General features: G+C 40.2%; 1 protein-coding gene across 4 annotated transcripts in view; it reads left to right on the top strand.

The window, feature by feature from the left end:
- Window positions 1-721: 721 nt before the first annotated feature.
- CBFB (core-binding factor subunit beta) overlaps window positions 722-19,990 on the top strand; it is a 50,018-nt gene continuing 30,749 nt past the window's right edge. Inside the window, exons 1-3 of one of the 4 annotated variants that reach the window (XM_083750002.1) lie at window positions 722-1,426; window positions 4,969-5,055; window positions 10,860-10,976. In XM_083750002.1, the coding sequence (XP_083606128.1) occupies window positions 1,349-1,426; window positions 4,969-5,055; window positions 10,860-10,976 (282 nt within the window). In that variant the 5' untranslated portion in view covers window positions 722-1,348. The remainder of the gene's footprint in view (window positions 1,427-4,968; window positions 5,056-10,859; window positions 10,977-19,990) is intronic. The other 3 variants (XM_083750003.1, XM_083750001.1, XM_083750000.1) reach the window with 3 other exon arrangements.

The following is a 19,990-nucleotide window of genomic DNA, read 5'->3' as shown; positions in this document are numbered from 1 at the left end:
AGGACGGCACACAGTGGCGCAACTTGGTAATTTGGGATGGTGGTCTACATCTCGTTTCACCATCTCATGGGGCTTGCTCCCAGTTAAGTGGAATTAGGATTGCAGCCTCGGATGCCAAATATGCCTCACCTACATCGGCATGGGGTTCGACTAGATGACCTTTGGAGTACCTTCCATGATTTCTACTTAGCAATATAATAACAATAATAAAACTAGTCGCGATAGTAGTATAAGCGGGGTATAAGAAACAAAGTATTAACACAGAATCATGTCATTGTAGGTTTGGTAGGGCACCCCAGGGGTCATCCAGCCCAACCCCCTGCCATGCCGCAATCACAGCTCAACAAGAACCCTTGACCGATGGCCATTCAACCTCTGCTTAAAAACCTCCCAGCGAAGGAGCAGGAATGCCAATAATCTCACAATATAACAGCAACAAATTGTAACAACGATGTAGCGCGCCAGCTCCACGGTGCATTTAGGGCAGGGAGCCCTCCTCCTCCCCTCTCTCCTGAATGAGTGAGGAGGGGGCGCTGGACTTCTGCCCCCCCCCCCAGCCCTACTTTCTCCGACACGAGAACCAAGACGCGCGTGTACAAGTGATGGGACCCTCGCGCCCTCATCTAAACCCCAGGAAGAAGAGGCGCATGCGCGCTCGGCCAGCCCCGTCTGGTAGAAGGGGAAAAAAATCCCACGCCGCGCGCTCCTTCGCCTTAGGAGCAGTTAGTTGTGAATGGTTGAGGGTGTTTGGCCGGAGTACTCCGGGAGGGGAGGGGCGAGAGGGAAGTTGCTCGCTCTCTCTGACTCGCGCGCGCGCTGCGAGGAGAAACCGGGAGGAGGGAGGGAGGGAGAGAGACGCCGCTCCTTCTCCCTCAGTGGCTCCAGAGACGCCTCAGCGGGGCGAGACGCGACCGTTTGCCGCCCGCCCGCGTCGAGTCTCTCTTCTCTCTCCCACCCACCACCCACCCCTTTCTGGGTTGTGTGAGGGAGGGAAATAAAGACGGAAGCGGCGGCTCGAGGAGGGGAAAGAGAGAGGAGGGGAGGGGGGAAAACCCTCACAAGATATATATGTATATATGCAAAAGCAGTTGGGCTTCGTTGAAGCGCCGCCGCCGCGCCCTCCTCCTCCCCTCAGCGACGGCGACAAAAGCCGGCTTCGCCTGAGGTGAACGAAGAAAGGCGGAGGTGGGGCTCGAGCGCCGCTGAGGGAAAAGCGGACGGTTCAGCTCAGTCAGTCGCGGCGGCGGCTCTCGCTGCTACTGCCGCCGCCGCCGCCGCCGAGCTCGCTCCTGCCCAAGACCGCTCGCTCGCTCGCCGCCTCAGCCGCCGCTTCCTGCTCGGCCACACGATGCCGCGGGTCGTCCCGGACCAGCGCAGCAAGTTCGAGAACGAGGAGTTCTTCAGGAAGCTGAGCCGAGAGTGCGAGGTGAGGGAGGGAGGGAGGGAGAGAGCGCGGGGCGGAAGTGGAGCAGGGAGACCGAGGGAGAGAGAGAGAGACGGAGGGCGACTCCGTGCCCAGCGGGCAGCCGGCCTCTGGCGGAGTCCGCCGGCAGAGGAGAGAGCAGGGAGCGGGAGGAAGGAGACGGGCAGGCGCCGCTGCTTCTCCGCCGGAGAGGGAGGGGGGAGGGAAGGCGGCGGCGGAGAGGAAGGAGGAAACTTCGCGCCGGCGATGGCAGCGCTCTGCTGTCCTGCTGTGGAGTTGCTCTCAGAGAGGGGCGCGGGGTGGGTCGGTGGGTGGAAGTTTAATATCTCAGGCAGGATTAAAAAAAAAACCAAACCAAACCCAAAACTTGGTGTTAGTTATGGGATGATGGGGGCTCCTCGTGGCTTGCACACGTTGGTGCCTACTTAATCCAGATTTATCCTTCAAAGGAGTGGGATCTGATAAATCGAAGAAGAAAACTTGTTGCCCAGGCATCCCCTCTTTGATAACTGAGTGACCCGTTTTGCAATGGTTACCCCTCTCTAGAAGCACCCACCCACCCACTCCTTTTTTAAAGAGAAGATACAGCCAGGTGAAAGAGGAGAGAGGTGACATTTTGATGCCAACGGCGTCGTGTGGATGCTGTGAAAAACCTGCGTGCGTGAGCGTTGTTCCCACAATAAGCACCCGTTTGGAAGCACCCTTGGGGAGAGAAGCCACTCCCCAGGCAGCCCAACGCATTATTATTGTGTCGTTTAAAATGTTTTTCTTTTTTCTTTTTTAAAAGCCCAGTTTTCAGGATACGCTGCCATCACAAGGTGATTTACAAGACTTAATACACACGTTAATTACACTTAATTAATTCAGTTTTTTAAGTAAATAAAAAACCTCACTTTTCAATGGCAGGAGATACTGTACCCCCAGAGCAGTTTACAAATGTCAGTGATAGAACAGTCGCTGCCCTCAGGCTTATAATCTAAAAGAAGCAATCCAAAAGGAAAAGGAATTGAAAGGGAGGAGGAGGGGGGAAAGAAGAAAATACATGAAAGCAACTTTACTTTGGTAAAGAAGCAACATCAGCCTCCCGCCCCCAAGTAACAGTACTATTGAACCAAACACAGACTTGACTGAAAGTGCCTTCAGATTATTATTGGATTTTTTTATAGTAGTAGCAATACCTTTTCAGTATTGCCTTTTGGAGGCAGTTCCAAAGATAGAGCCAACATTGAGAAAAACCTATCTATCCCTGGTACTTTGGAGCAACCGACAACAGCAACTAGGGTTTTCCAATGAGTATGTAGCAGGAATGCTGCCCCAACCCTAGAAAGGTCTAGGATCACATGCTTCAGGGTGGTGTGTGGTTATTGAACCCTGTTCAGGTTGCATGGGAAAGGGAGCGCTTACTTTCAAGTAAGCAGAAGGCAGGGAAATGCAGTCCTATATCTGTTAAGGCAGAGACCAATACATCAGTACAATACAGCCAATACATCAGAATGGGGATTACTGTACTACCAAATAAAGATACTAAAAGTCCTTATTGGGGTTAGTGTGTGTGTGTGTGTGTGTGTGTGTGCTCTCCCTAACATCACTGGGGCACCCAGACTGGCCCTTCTTATCCTCTGCTCCACACCAAAAGGAAAAAGTGACCTCTATTCTCCTGCCACCCGCTTAACAACATGTAGTGTATTATATACCCTGCTTGTTCTTCATAATTGATTAGGTGATAATAATGACTTGAATTCTGTTGCTAATATGGGTTACTAGCCACACATAAGTATGTGCTGAAAAAGAATGGGAAGTTGTTCTTTGGACAGACTGGTGTGTATTATCAGATAGTGACAATGTAGTTACAACTTATTTCACATAAGCGATGTTGAACATTTGTTATCCAAAGCATGTAGTGAAAGAAGAAAAGGAAATCCACTGCTGTTAAGTTGCCCTGGTTTTGAGTGCAGGGGCCCTGGGGTGTGGGTATCAGCATGGAGGAGTTTAACAATTCATATGATTGTGCAGCTGCCATAGGTTGCTATCTCTTTTGTACTCTTTTGTCCAAGGAAAATATTTTTTTGGGGGGGAGGGTCCTGGATCACATGCATTTTTATGTCCCTAATCACCTTTTCACACAAATATGTGGTTAAATAGTACTTTTATGCCCCTTACAATGTATGCTTATGTTAGGTAAAATATGAAATTATAATCCTTGTGTTGATGGGTGTGGGTACATGCATGTAGAACATGGCAAAACAGTAGTTATTCCACACTGATTAATTTTGGCTAAAGATTAATAACCTTGCATAGGTTGGCTGCAGTGGACAATGAGTAGCTCAAATGTTTCAGACTTTTTGTTTCCCTATAGCAAATGTGCTCAGTGCTAATTAGTTGGGGATACTGACTTTTTCATTTGAGAGGGGTATTGTTTTTAACATTTTAAAGGAGAAAACTGGAGCGAACTCCTGTGTTGACTTATACAGTACTCATTAGCATGGGATCTTGTGAACATGTTCCATATTCAGTGGTGGAGGGACTTCCTGAATTTGGAGCACATGTGGCAGCTCTTTATTTCCCCTTTCTCATTATGTGCTCATAGTGTCCGTATCTGGCATTTATTGCATCAGATGCTACTAATGCCATTAAAACTAGAAGTTCAGCTTCCAATTTCTAGGCTGGAGTAGTTCACACATACAAACACTTTAATATCTGCTGCTGTATTTTCTGTTTTCCTTCCTTCTGCCCCAAAACTGAATGGTAAATTCTGTGCTGGATTGTGCATTCTCTTTTGTCTTGCTTTCCATTTGCTGCTGCATCTATGCATCATGATAATTCTTTATACATAAGTTCTTAACCCGAGGTACCACTGTATACATCCACATTTGCATTGTTTTCTTATATATAATATGCAGTTCACACAGAAGTGGCAGGATCTGAGTGCAGCTCTACTAAATATTGTAATCTTGTTAAAGTGCTTGGAAGTGCACACTGCAGTTTTGTTTTACTTTCCCTTTTAGATGCAAACTAATTGTGAAATATTTAGTGCCTCTCCACCATGGGCATTCTTTACACACATGTTCATGGTGTTGTCGAGTCAGCTGTCCTCTTTGTGCCTTCTGTCCTTTCTGTGGAGATGTTGAACTTACATGTTTAATGGTCAATACATCCTATCCCAAGTACTGAATTTTTAGAAGAGACTTTGTTTCATTCTTTGCCTGCTGCATGAACAATGTTGACATCTCTCCCCCCAATAACATTTCCTTGCTTGTCCTTTTCCATTTCATTGTCTATGAATATTTTGCTCTTAGCACTTTTATTCAAAGGTGGGCAAATACAAAGCTGGGGATCATAGTGTGACTTTTAAAATAATGTCTGAAGATGAATTGTGTACAGAAGTATTTCTTGTGGAGGAGAGCACCCTCTTCTCAGCCTCTCTGGAAGTAGAATATGTATCTGTGGAAGTAGAATTTGTATCTGTGTAGGCTTGCCCTTATCTCTTTCCTGGTATTGTAGAGAAGGCAGGATTCAGGTTTTGATTTGGCTTGTGCTTATTGCAGATTAAATACACTGGCTTCAGGGACAGACCACATGAAGAAAGACAGGCCAGGTTTCAGAATGCGTGCCGAGATGGACGGTCTGAGATAGTAAGTATATATGCATGGATCCTATACATTGGTGAAGTTTACTTATGTGTCTTCCACTCCTCTGCTCTGGTCATCTTGGAGTCACAGCTAGTCTCACCTTAAAAAAGCATAAACTGTTTAGATCCAATTTTCTTATGCTAGCAAGCCAGAATGAAATAAGTGGTCTGAGCTGCTAGGACTTACAGAAGGAAAAAAAACCCCTATTTTCTGCTGTCTTCAAAAATGTATGGGAATTTGGGAAGTACAGACTAGATGGCTAAAGCCTAGATCTAGACTGTAAAATGTTATTTGTTCACATATGGTCATTGTCCATGGCACTTTCAAGACCGTTGGTCATTCCATTTCAGAAAGGCTTTCATCCTGGCTGTTTGAGAGTGATTCTTACTGCTCAAGGTGAAAATAAAATTGACTAGACTTCCTTATTTCTTTAAATCACAGGTTTATCAATTGTTTTTAGATATAAAATGCCTCAAATTACTAGGTGCTGTACAATAAATTTTGAAAAAGAGAATTCTGTACCTGCAGACTTACAATCTAATTTTAATAAAGTAGGAATTAGTGTAAAAAGTACATAGAAATAGAATATTCCGTGTGCTTAAAGGTTTCATACTCTACATTTATATACACTCACTAATGGCTATCTCAGCAGGAACATTTAAGTACTGCTGTGCATGAGTACTAAGAGCTATTAAGAGAGAAACTCTTGTCTATCAGTATTAGCATGCAGCTAAATACAAAAAGCTTTTTGGTGGTGGAAAACAGCAACAATCATATTTACCAATTTAGTTGTATTTTGTATTAGGTAAAAATATTAGCTAAAAATATTCCTTTTGTGAGCTTGGTTGTAGTAAAAGCTAATTCTTCATGTTTTAAAACTGTGTTATACAAGGGAGTAGGTTGCTTGCTTATATCATTGCACTGTGGAATTTTGATGTATTAAAACTGCCTAGAACTTAGTTTTACTTTACTACTTTCTTTTTTCTCTCCCCCTTTTTGGTTTCTACTTATTTCTTCAATGAGACCTGTGTGCTCACTACCCACTACTGGCTGATTTTGTGCAATGTTCTTTTTCTTGAATTATGGCACTTAAAATATGACATTTTTGTATCCACCATTGTCTTCAAGTGCATTGTTTTTATGTGTAGTGAAATTGGTAGAGAAAGTTCCATATTTGAAGGCTGGGGTATGATAGGCAATAAGCACATGTGTTGTACTTGTTCTTCATAAGAAGACAGCATACCCTTTAGGAGTTGTGGCTGCTGGGTCTGCTGCTGTGGACCTAAGATTTTAAGTTCATAAATGGTCACAATTATTCTAGCTTGTGCAGTGCTACTGTTCAAACAGCAGTATGATTTTTCTTTTCAGTTTGACAGAAACATTCCCATTGCAGCTGGTTCTTATGAACCCCATCTGTTGTAACAAAAAAAGTAGATAGTTGCCTTATAGAGAAATTGCATTGATCTGAATCCTCTGATTTTTGTCCTGAACATGTTGCCTGTCTTTTTAGATCTCACATTGGATGTGTTTGGATGTTGCAATAAACCATTGCTTATTGTGATGGGGATGAGCCTAGGAAAGATCATGCACTTCCCCTCCTGTTAGTGCCTCTGGTGTAGTTGCAAGGAGGAAGCTTTCGTTTCCATTTTGATTAACTGCAAGTCACCATTTTGTCAACACTCAACAAACTGTGGCTAGTCTTAACTATAGATTGTTAGAACCAAACCAACTTCATACCAAATCTTAGTTTAGGGTTTTGGATGAGATGATAAACTGTGTATAACCAAAAAATGAAAGTAAAAGCTGATCTCCTTATGACTGCGTTGGAAGAGAATTGGGAGAGGTGGAGTGTGCAAACCAGAGGCTTATGTACACGTGTTCCTGTCACAATAAACCATTGTTATAGTAACATCTGGTTTATTGTGATGTCCAAATATAGCCGTTATATTATTTTAATAGTGAAAACTAACAAGTAGAAAATGCTTGACACTCATTCAGACTTAACAATTACCGTATTTTTTGCACCATAACACTCACTTTTTTCCTCCTAGAAAGTAAGGGGAAATGTCTGTGCGTGTTATGGAGGGAATGCCTACGGGTGGCATGCCTACAGATTTTCCTCCTCTAAAAACTATGTGCGTGTTATGGTCTGGTGCGTGTTATAGAGCGAAAAATACGGTAATTAATTACATTTCTAAACACCTTTCATCCAAGAACCACAGGGTGGATTACAGTATAAAAACGCAAAAAAAATAACATAATAACAAACAAAAAACAAACATATTTTGCTCTTGAATACCACATTGTTGGTCAAGCATGTTAAATTTTGCATAGAGTTCCATTAAAAAAAAATATATCAGACTCTGCAAAAGCAAATAGTTAACATTCCTAGGTTTGCTGTACATTAAAATTACCTCTCACCATAAGCAGGAAGCTTTATATTTTATGATATCCTTAAAGTTCATGTGAAGCAGCCTTCTGTAACCTGGTACCATCCAAATATTTTGAACTAGAACTCAAGTCAACCCCAGTCATTATCGGCCGTAATCGGGGTGAAGGGTGATGTAGTTGAAAAAATCTGGAGGGTACCAGGTTGCAGAAGGCTGCATTACATCAAAATGAAACTCACTTATTTTTATAACATATCCCCAAAGCCACATAAAATTCTTCATGTGATAGCTAATGTAAAATTATACAGTAGATTAGTTTTATAATCTGCTCTAACAATATTCATAATACCTAGTACAATTGCTCATTGGTTCTCATGATAGTCATATTTATTTAAAAGTGTATTCATATACCATATTTAATCCAGAGGTCTCAGTGTGTGCAGCACAAGATAAATAAGTTAAATGTGAGTATAATAATCTCAGTAAAAACACAATATATCAAACAATATTCAGTTCAATGACCTCCAAATGATTACATAAAAAGCTATGACTAGGACCTGAGTGTTATTTTGTGGAAGTACTAAAGATGATAGCTGATGGACCAAAGAGTGTTGCATTAATTAGGAGTGGTCACCATCACTATTATATAATAACAACTGTGACCTACTCTTGAGCAAATTCTGCCATTGCCATCAGTCAAGCTTATGCATGATACATTTATTCGAAGCTTCCACAGGAACCTGAGGCAGCAACTAGTTTTTTTAATAAGATTGTATGGGTAGATGCTCCTGCCAACCTAGCAGTTCGAAAGCACGTCAAAGTGCAAGTAGATAAATAGGTACCGCTCCAGTGGGAAGGTAAACGGCGTTTCCGTGTGCTGCTCTGGTTCGCCAGAAGCGGCTTAGTCATGCTGGCCACATGACCTGGAAGCTGTATGCCGGCTCCCTCAGCCAATAAAGCGAGATGAGCGCCGCAACCCCAGAGTCGGTCACGACTGGACCTAATGGTCAGGGGACCCTTTACCTTTATGGGTAGATGCTATTTGACTGACAGTCTTAGGCTAATATTTTAATTACAATTTTGTTGTTTTAGGGATAAACATCCAGACAATATTTGGCAAAATGTTACTTATTAGCAATTTATTCAATATCTAATTCATAGTGATTCTAATGTGACATTCTTGGCATTCAAAATACCAATATATTTACAATACAGCTTCATTTGTATATGTAAGATAATTGTATCAAAGAGTATATACACTATTAAATACTTTCATGCCACATTTGTCCATGTCTCAAGAACCTTGAGAATCCTTGCAGGCTCCAAGCTTGTAACACATGTGCCTCATTTGGCAATCTATGTAGATTCTTGGGTGTGTTCCGATTCTGAGGCATGGCTCAATATTTAATCTAAATAATAAATAGCTTATGAACCTGATTGAAGTTACAGTAAGTGTGTCATTTTCTGTACTAGAATGAAATGATACTATATATCATTGTGTTGAAACACTAAATTCAAATATTTAATCTTACAAGTGCGGACCTGCATCAAAATGTTGGAGTATATCCTCAGTCCTAAACAAGAATGCTTTGGTTCAAGGCTCCAGCAAAGAGGAGCCATGTGATGTTGAGAGTTTGCAGAGCCCTCCTTTTTTTCTTACCTTTCATCCACAGTAAAAGAGTTTGCAGAGCCCTCCTTTTTTTCTTACCTTTCATCCACAGTAAAAAGGCATTCAGAGCTTATTGCCAGCCCAGAGCCCAAGTGCTTTATTGGCATAGGTTTGGGGGTGAATATTATGCATGGAGAAGGATGCTTTTTAAAACAACATGGCATGCATTCCCCTCAACTCTAATGGTCACCTTTAGGATACAGGGGCTCGAATAGGCCAGAGCTCCTTCTATTTCTCTCTCACACACCCCTTAAATACTGCATGGCTCAGTGACCCTCAGTCATTGAATTAACTGATAGATTCACACAGACTACCTAGCACACCCACCTCAGCATCTTTTATGTTCCCTGGTGCAGAGATTCAATTATTTGAATTTGCTATTAGAGGGGTTATGTTTAACAAACTGGAGATCAGGAGTGTGACCTTTTAGCATTGAAATCTGTGTCCACCTATCCTGGCAGAGATTTTAGTGTATATTAGAATGCTTCTAAAGAGTTCTACTCTGTGCTCTTAATGAGCTTCCTAAAAAGGATTTTGAAACTTTTTTGAAATTAGATGCCTGATATGTAGGTCTTGATTTGATTGCATAGTAGCTATTTCACCTATTCCCTCTTTGTTGTGACCATATAATGAGGCATTATTGACTTGGTGTAGGATAGAATATTTCTGGTGGCTGTCAGTTTATTAACTTGGGACATAACTTGAAAGTTTTATCATTAATGACATTTCTATTTTCTAGTCCTGTTAACTATAGCTGAATCTTAGAAAGAATTGCAGATTTTTGACTACCTTTCTATAACAGTCTATTATTTATTAGCTATAAATTTGAAAGGTGTTCAGTATTTAATGAATGCTGAAATAATTAAAGAATGGCTGATACTTAAATGTGAACTTTGAATTATTATAGCAGTCAGTTCTTTAGGCATTGGGGGTTCTTTTATTGGGTCACCACATTAGGAAAGTAGATGATGATGGAACAAAATATTAATCTCTTTTAAAAACCAAAATAGTGAATGTGTATTTTTTTAAGAATCAGTGAGAAGTACACTCAAAATCAGGAATTGATTTAGTTGTGTTATTCAAAACAGTCGGTTTTTTTAGTTTAAAAAAAGACAGCGGCTGCCTATAAAGACTGGCTTCTAACAAAACTTTAAGAAATGCTCTTGGCTGCTTATCTGCAGCTGCAACGTTTGAATCAAAATGTTACTTTCAGTATCTATGTTCATTTCCCATCCTACTGCTATACTTCCTCTAGTGAGTTTGCATAGCGTACATTAATCTTGTGTGTGTTCATTTGTTGCTGGTGATGGAGACAGCTTGAGATACATTTTCTTTTCAAATGAGAATTCACAAACGTTTGCTTCACAATGTGTTTCCCCCATTATACAACTGTGCAGAGTTAAGGTTTTTTACTTATAAGTTGCACTTAAAATATAAGCACCCCTTAAAACATTCAAACCACTTAGTCAGACTTGCACTGTAAACCAGTATAGAATTTTCAGAAAGTAAAGTATTGATTATGTGTTGTATCTTATATCTGAGACAGCCAATGGCAAATGTTGTCAAAATGAAATCAGATGTTTGTAACTTAATATTTAAGAAAAATGATGAGTGCATGTTTTTTACTTTGAGCATTCTTAGTGCTGCTCAGCTTTAAAGACATAAACTGATGTAAAAATAAATTTCTGCCTGCATAATTTATGTAATGTCTTGCTCCCTGATCCTGTTTGTATTGATTTTTCTAAAAGGCTTTTGTGGCCACAGGAACCAATCTGTCTCTCCAGTTTTTTCCGGCCAGCTGGCAAGGGGAGCAACGGCAGACACCAACCCGAGAGTACGTTGACTTTGAAAGAGAGGGAGGCAAGGTAAGGACAAAAAGTATAGATTGTGGTTATACAGGTATATATCACAGTGGCTTTAAAATGTGAGCTAGAGGTTTATGATATAAAATGAACTTGTAATAATACACATTGATTTTTTTTTATTTTTATGGTGGCCAGTTGCCTATTGTTTCTTTAAAATCATGCAAAAAGTATATGATACTATTACCATACATGTTGTGTAAATGTGGCAACAGCTTAGCGGCTCAGAAATGGATTTTGCAGTATGCCCAGGATCTCGGGAAGGGGAGAACATTTAGCACAAAGAATAGAATAAAATATTGCTACTGCTTTCTAATACAGTGGTACCTCAGGTTAAGTACTTAATTAGTTCTGGAGGTCCATTCTTAACCTGAAACTGTTCTTAACCTGAAGCACCACTTTAGCTAATGGGGCCTCCCGCTGCCGCCGTGCCTCTGGAGCACGATTTCTGTTCTCATCCTGAAGCAAAGTTCTTAATCCAAGGTAATATTTCTGGGTTAGCGGAGTCTGTAAGCTGAAGTGTATGTAACCTGAAGCGTATGTAACCTGAGGTACCACTGTAGTTTTCATGCTTTATAATAGTATTCAAATGTGTTTCACAATTTTTAATTGATACTCTAAGGCCACCTAACATATGGCATTTTCCTAACGCAAATGTAGGAAGGTCTATGTACAAAAAACCACACCATCATGTGTAAGACATTTTTGGAATATGTTAGCATTCAAAAATAAATTAATTAAGGTATCCTTGGTCTGTAGAGATCCTTTTTCCTAGAGATGTAAAAGTCCAGAAAGATACTGGATTATTTTTTTTGCTGTGGGGTTTCCCAGGCCTTCACATCTTTAGTTTTTTGTACACCTGTATGTGAAGAAAAATGTATGAATCAGCCCTTCAAAGAGCATAGTAAAACTTATGCATCTCAGACAGATAAGCAGACAATTGAAAGTTGAAGTTTTGTGTGCATTTTTTAAACTCTAAAAATAGATATTGAATTGTGTGTTCGGTTTTGTCTGCAATGGTGACATGCTGGCATATTGAAGAGTTTGGTATGGTCACATTATTCTAGATAAAATCTACACAACATGGAGTTGTTTAGATATCCTTGGGCAAGTTCTTCTCATCCTAGTCTACCTCACAAGGAAAAACAACAACATTGTACCAATCATTTTAGTATTTTGGGGTAGGAAAACTAAATTTAAAAGGTAGATGTGTTTGAATATATTTTCCATTAGTTACTGTACAACAGTGGTTGCCAACCTTTTTGGGTCTGGGACACATTTGGAATTTTGAGGAAGTGCCAAGGACACTAGTCACAAAATGATTGCCAACAGGGGTGTGGCTTAATGCACAATGGCTGCTGTCTTCAGAAGAACAGGAAAAGAAAAGAGACGGGAACATAGAATGGTTCAAATATGAAGAAAACTATTCAACTTTTTTTGTTAAAATCTTTGAAAAACTTCCTTCTTTTCCAGGCTTTGTTAAGTCTTTGTTATGCTGTCTGTTGCTGGTCTGCTGTTGTAGATTAGAGATGGCAAATAAAAGATAACTGAATCCAGGAATCATTTTGAATTACTAAAGCCAGCCATGAATAGGCATGGCCACAAATAAAAAGATATACTTAATGCTGGATGGCATTAAGTAATCTTTTACTATCTTTTTTGAAAGAAATTTTTAGAAATGTAAGGAGTGCACAGAAAATACACTCTACAAATATGAATCGTCCTCGTACTTGAATGCCATTCTACATCTATTTCGTTCATTCTTCCTATGTCAAGAGGCAATACAAGTTCTATATCGATAGCTGAATAGATTTACAACACTCAATTTTTTTTCTATTCCTGGTTCAAACTTTTTTTTGTTCTGAGCTTTACTGTGCTGTTTTGTTTCTGCTTTGTCTTAATGGTGACATATATTTTAATTCTGTGCATTGCCCTGATCATGTTTATAAAGGGCAGCCTAAAAATCTTTGAAATGAGATAAATGAGTCTCCTTCAAGTTTTGCCTAAAATGAAGTTTAAATAGTGAATATAGGGCTTTCCACATCAGAGGAATTGTGAGGGAAGCAAAGCATTTAAATAATAGTAAAATATATTGGGGAGGAAGTCCTGCACATTTCATCACTAAGGATTAAAACAATGCTTGTCTTCTGTTGTAAACTGGCAGATTTCAACTTCAAGTACAGAAATATATATATATTGACTTGAATAGTATTTAATATTTAGTTATTGTCTGAGTATATAGTTGGATAAATAAAAGCACTGAAGCAACAGAAGCTTACTGTTGGAGGCTGAACTGGATGGAGCAGTGTTCTGATCCAGTATGTCTGCTCTTTCATACATCCTTGTCTCTATATGAATATTTATGGCTGCTGGCTCTCTACATGGCTGTTGGACTTGTACAGCAGGCTTCCCCAAAATGAGCACAGGACAGCCCTGGAAGCAAAGGTACCAGTATTTTCTGTGACACACCCATACTACTGGTTGTGCAAGTCATGTGAAAATACAGTTTTGGTATGAAGAGGTATTGTGGTTTGTATCCTGAAATACTAAAACTGATAGATCTGGCTAGATATACTGGCAGTTATGTGAGGATATAAGTGATAAGTCCTTGAGAAAGGAAGTGAGAGATTACCACTTTCTTGAAGTTTAACTCCTACTTCATTTCACTCATAGCGGTAAGGCAGTTCAATTCAGTTTTGTTCCTAGTAGTACTCTCTTGTTTGTATGTGTTATTCGTCATCATCCCCAACCCACAATTGAATGCATATAGCGTAAAAGACAAACAGGCAGCTGAGCTTGTGGAATAACCAATAACACAATGGCCAATACAGTCGTACCTTGGATCTCAAATGCCTTGGCTCCCAAACAAATCAGCTCCTATTTTTCTGGTTTTTGAATGGTTTCGGGAGTCGAACGGACTCCTGGAACTTATTCTGTTCAAGAACCAAGGTACCCCTGTACAAGCAAACTTTGGCATAAGGAGGACATGAAGATTTCTAGAGAATGCATTTTTTTGCTTCTGGCCTCCTTTCCTAAAACTTGTATTATTTGTGATTCTTGAAGCACTGCTTTCAGACTCATCTTTAAGGTTCTTGCATTAGGTTTTAATACAAACTTATTGTAAAAAGCCTACAAGTAAATGCAATTTTAGTAGATAAAAATATTCTGCTATCCAGTTTTCTGGATGTATATCATTACTTCAAAGTGCCTGTGTTTAATGTATCCTTCAACATTGGGAAATGGCATTAGAGCAGCTTCGAAGAACATTCAGCAAAGCAGGGGCAAGGAATGCGGGAAATGATGCAAGGAAGGGATCTAGCTATGGTTAAGAAGAAAGAGAATGCATAGCCTCTTGCATTTTCCTTCCAGAAAAGCAAGAGGCATTATTGCAGTTCAGTAACACATTCAATCCATACAAAAGCAGTCAAGGGGAGTGTGGCCATTGGGAAGCAGGTGTATCCTATGGAGTCTCCCAATGGCCAAATAGAGAATCCTGGAGGGCCACATTTGGCTCCAGGGCCTGAGTTATAACATGTCTGAAAAAGTGTGGCATTGAGCAGCTTCTAGGACTGATTCCAAAAAGCTGAATATGCAGGGGGTGCCATGCCAACCCAGTTACAAGAAAAATATCCTATAACTTTCCCCTGAATATGAAAATGCTTTTTGCAAAGCTTATGGGTCATTCTGAGTCATGTCCATTAAGTGTCATGATACAGGGCTAAAGCCAAGTCACAGGTACATTTCACCCTCTCAAAATTAATTCCCGTAAGGTGATCTTACTCTTGCTACAAGAGAGACAAACTTGTACTTTTCAGGAAATGCAAAAACAGAGTAAGGTAAAGGTAAAGGAACCCCTGACCATTAGGTCCAGTCATGACCGACTCTGGGGTTGCGGCGCTCATCTTGCTTTATTGGCCGAGGGAGCTGGCGTACAGCTTCCGGGTCATGTGGCCAGCATGACTAAGCCGCTTCTGGCGAACCAGAGCAGTGCACGGAAATGCCGTCTACCTTCCCACTGGAGCGGTACCTATTTATCTACTTGCACTTTGACGTGCTTTCGAACTGCTAGGTTGGCAGGAGCAGGGACCAAGCAACGGGAACTCACCCCATCGCGGTGATTCGAACTGCCGACCTCTGATTGGCAAGTCCTAGGCTCTGTGGTTTAACCCACAGTGCCACCTGTGTCCCAAAACAGAGTAGTTGGATTTAATTAAGCCAAGATATGCTTGCCAGCTGGCTCTAGTCATTCACTGGAGATGATTTGATTAATGGCTGAATTATAGGTGTTGCGTGCATTAGATATGGCACTAGATTCCGGAATTAATTAGGACAATTGCAGTCTCCTCCTTGTGGCAGGCATGTGCTTAAACCAGCACTAACTCACACAATAGGAACTTTCCCTGATTCACCACATTGACACACTCAGAGCAAAGCCAGTTCTCTCACACAGCTTCAGGACATGCACAGAGTTCCAGCTGTTCCAACCTCCTTGTCAATACAATTCAGACTCTTAACTCTTTGGCTTCCCAAGTTAATAGTTAGTATTTGTACAAGAAGATGCAGCCATGCTGCCTTGGAAGGGTGAAGTTGTGTGTTATATAATTACAGTATTTCTTTTAGCTCTCTGTAGCCTTACACTTTATGCCCATTATGATCAGGTTCTGGAAACTTTCAGCTATGGCTTCATTAAATGTGCAGGTACCAAAACATGAATAAGGCAAGAAAACATCCTCCTATCTTCTCACTCAGTCCTTCAGTTATCCTCTACCCCACTAGTTCTATTGCTTTTAAAATGTTGCCATGGTTTGCTATTGGGTGGGGGATACTTTCAACACCTCATTCAGTATTTCAAAGGTCCTGTGTTTTCCGTAGCTTCCCCTCCGTTTCCCCCTATGTAGAATGAATATTAACTCTTTGGGAACAGGAGATAGCCTATCTGCTCATGATTGCTGTTATTCGGCATGAGAGAAAATCTATAAATCCAAATAGATATGTGGCAACAGTCTTTGGAAAGCTGAACTGTGGAAAATCCAGGAAAGGAAATGGAGTTTGATGTTACTCTTGGCAATCTCACTTTACATATGTGCCCTAAATCCATTTTTTTCTTGATAAGCTGGCAAGTAGGTGCTTATTGGGAGACTGCTGTGTGCTTGGTGGTAAAATGATTTCTGCTTGAAGGAACACGATGTTCTGAGACTGTTTATCTTTGCTTTTTAAGACAAGATGCTGTAACAATAGTGTTTTCCTTCGAGGAATCCCTTTGCTGTCTTTTCAGTAAAGAAAACCTACTTAAGCTTCCATTCTTAGTAGTCAAAATGTCTCCTCTTGAGTGACATTATTCCAGAGCTGTATAGAACATTGGCTATTCCTGCGTGGTTTGTTGTCCAGATGTATGGCAGAATGCCAGCTGGCAATCATGGTGGTCTTGCCATGAATAAGTGCTTCAGGGAAAACATTGCAATTCATCTGCAGACTTCTATTCATTCATTCTTCCTACCTACCTCACTGAGTTACGCTACTTCATTTATTTATAGATTAGAAAAAGCAATTTTAATAGGTTTTAATTACAATTCTATGTTACACCACTTTTACAGACTGAAAAATCAAATGCATTTCCTTGCTAGTTTCTATATTGAAAGCATTTGTTGTAGTGGTCAACACAACATTACAAATCCCTTCTGTCTGTCTCTGTCAGTGTTATACATACAGCCGGGTGTATTTCTTATAGTTTTAAATCATGGTGTTGGAGGCTTTTGAGTTCCTTTTGTCTAGCAGCACTTCTTTTCTAAAAAAATGTTTAGGGGTGCTCTCGGTTTCCTACTCATATTGAAATACTGCCCCTCAATGAGGCCAAATTTAGATTCACAAAATCTTTAGGGGTATGTGTACCCCTGCATCCCCATCCGCCAGGAAAAAAAGCACTGGATACCTCTATTTGGCTATTTGGCTTTTTCCTTTTCCTTTTTGTAACTTCTCTGTGCTGACTCCAGTATGGCAGCATGTTTCATCTAATAGTATAAATTAAACATGGAAACTTTTGGCATCACACAATAGGGTACTTTTCCAGTAATGATACTTCAGTAATGATACTGATCCTAATGTATCTCAACATAAAACAATTATAATTATTCCAAGAAGCTTCAGTTCTGTCAAAGCTACCAACTCCAGCTTATTAAATAATAAAATTCATCATTTTGAAAGACAGTATTAACAATACATTTTCTCTTGCTTAACATCAGCCACCAACTGACCATCTAGTAATCAGCATGTTTGATCATATAGTTATGCTTTGGAAGTATTTTTCCTGTTAATTTGATATTTCATTTTAAAAATTCAAACAAAATAAAGGAATGCTTTTCTCTATTGTACAAATGTCATCAGTATTTAATACATACAATCTTCCTTATTTGTGAAGAATTAAAAACACCACCCAGCCTATGATCAAATGGGCATGTGATATAGGATATGTAATTCGGCTGGATCAATGGGAGAAATTATGGAAATATGACATCAAATTCACGGCATGTTATACAATAAGAGAAAATTTTATGAAAATGGTGTACCAATGGTACTTAACTCCAGTAAAATTGGCTAAAATTTACAAATTAAAATCGAATACCTGTTGGAGATGTAAAAAAGAAATAGGAACAATGTTCCACATGTGGTGGGAATGCCGACCTATTAAACAATTCTGGAATGAAATCTATGAAGAACTCAAAAAGATGTTTAAAATATCTTTTAGTAAAAAACCGGAGGCATTCCTTTTAGGTTTAATTACAAATGATATCCCCGAAAATCAAAGGAAAGTATTCCTTTATGCAACAACAGCTGCCAGGATGCTTATAGCTAAAAACTGGAAAAGCAGAAAAATTCCATCAGTGAAAGATTGGCAAATTAAATTTTGTGAATACATAAATCTGGTAAGACTCACAGCTTACATAAGGGGACAATCAGACCAGAAATTATTAAAAGAATGGGGTTGTGCTAAAGAATATATGAAAAAACATTGTTCTGGAGTTAGTATATTGGTATGTAATGAATGATGCTTTACAGGGTTAAAGAACAAGAAAAATGATGTAAAAAAGCACAAAGATGGAAGTAATCTAATTAGACACAACAATACAGTAAGAGTAAAATTTTTGGAGGTCTTAGAACAAAGGAAGGAAGTCAATTTGTTTTTATGTATGTAATGATATGGTTTTGCTCTGTAGATGTGTGTTTTTTCGTTTTTGTTTAGTTTAGTTTTGTTTCCTTTGCCCCCCCTTTTTTTTCTTTTTCGGTTTTTTTTTTATGTGCCGGGGATTTTTGTCTGTATAGTATTATTTTGGATTCAATGTTTGTAATTTTTGTTATGATTCTGCATTGAAAATTTTTTTTAAAAAAAAAAAACACCACCCAGCCTATTAAGCACTAGAACAGAGAGTTGGAATAAATAGACAATTCCCCCAACAGAGGGACGAAGAAAGTAGTGTCCCTCAAGGATAAGTGTTGGAAGCTCTGCTTTTAAACTTGTTTGGTAAATGATCTACAATTAGGGGTAAGCAGGAAGCTGGCAATGTTTGTTGATGGTACTGAATAGTTCAGCGTCATTAAAAAGGGACTGTAAAAAAACTCCAAAAGACTTCTCCAAACTGAGTGAATAGACTGTAAAATGGCAAATGCAATTTAATGTAAACAAGTGTAAATAGTGCATGTAGGCAAAAAAAAAATTTCTTAATTTGACATATGCATTCATGGGGTCTGACCAGGAATTAGACCTTGAAGTTGTAATAATGTAGATGCTTCAATGAGCATGTTGACCCAGCATGCAGCAGCTGTGAACAAGGAAAATTCCATGCAAGGGATTATTAGGAACTGAATGGGGGGGGGGCTGCCATTATGCAGTGGTACCTCTGGTTAAGAACTTAATTCGTTCCGGAGGTCCGTTCTTAACCTGCAACTGTTCTTAACCTGGGGTACCACTTTAGCTAATGGGGCCTCCCGCTGCCACTGCGCTGCTGCCACGAGATTTCTGTTCTCGGACTTCCGGAGGCGGCGCGAACGGCAATGGCGGTCCTTTCTCCTTTGTGAGGAGGAAGCTCCGCAGAAAAAGGGTCGTCCGTTACGGCGAAACGGAGACCCGCTTTGGAGACCCACAGGCAGCAAGAGCCTGTGGTCCTGAGACTCGGCGGGCACCAGGAGCGACCCCCAAATCGCTGAAGGAACCCCGTAAGGGGCTCTGGATCGGTGGAGGGGGCTGCGGTGCTGTGAGTCGGTTCACGATCTGCGGAGTGAAGCCGCGCTGCTGCTGCCGGTGAGCGCTGACCTCTTTTCCTGCAAAATTGGAGTTGAAAAAACTACAACCCGTGAGTAAGGATCATATTTTATTGGAGATTTGAATTTAAACTGAATTTGGCCGAAAGCGGAGAGACGAAAAGCAGGAAGTCCGTCTTCCGCTCCCACTGAATATCAAAGCAAAGAGCTGGAGAGTGAAGGTAAAGAGAGACTTTTTGAGCTACTTGATTTGAGCACCCATTGAACTTTATATTAAGTGGATTTAGAGCTGTGAATGGTGGATTTTTTGTTTCTTATTGGCATGGTGACATCTTCTTCTTATGGGATTTACATTATAAGCAAGAAACCCAGGTGCTGGAGCTGCCTGTGCTACTGAACTGTCAGTCTGCTGACATGGTTACTTTGAATCTGAACTTTGAAACAATCTGAGAACCTGCTATTTTGAAACATTGAGAATACCAGCTAGCACTATTTGAAACACTGTCACTGTTTAACAGCAAATTCTGACTCTGCTGGGAATTATTTGTGAGGGCTTTGGACTTTGAATTTCAAATAGTTATTAATTGTACTGGACTGAATTTTATTTCTTCCTCAAAACTATTACAAACTCCCCCTAGAGGATTTGGAATTTACAACAGAGACTTTTATTTTACTTTCTATTTCCCGGCCTCCTGTATGACTGTTACCATCTGGGCCGTTGCTTTCTCATGGGAACTCAGCCTGACCTTGACTTTTAGATACAG

Source organism: Podarcis gaigeae, assembly GCF_964106915.1.
Source record: "Podarcis gaigeae genome assembly, chromosome: 8".
NCBI classification, from domain to species: domain Eukaryota; kingdom Metazoa; phylum Chordata; class Lepidosauria; order Squamata; family Lacertidae; genus Podarcis; species Podarcis gaigeae.
Note: the sequence above shows the minus strand (reverse complement) of the source record. Positions and strands in the feature narration are given on the sequence as shown.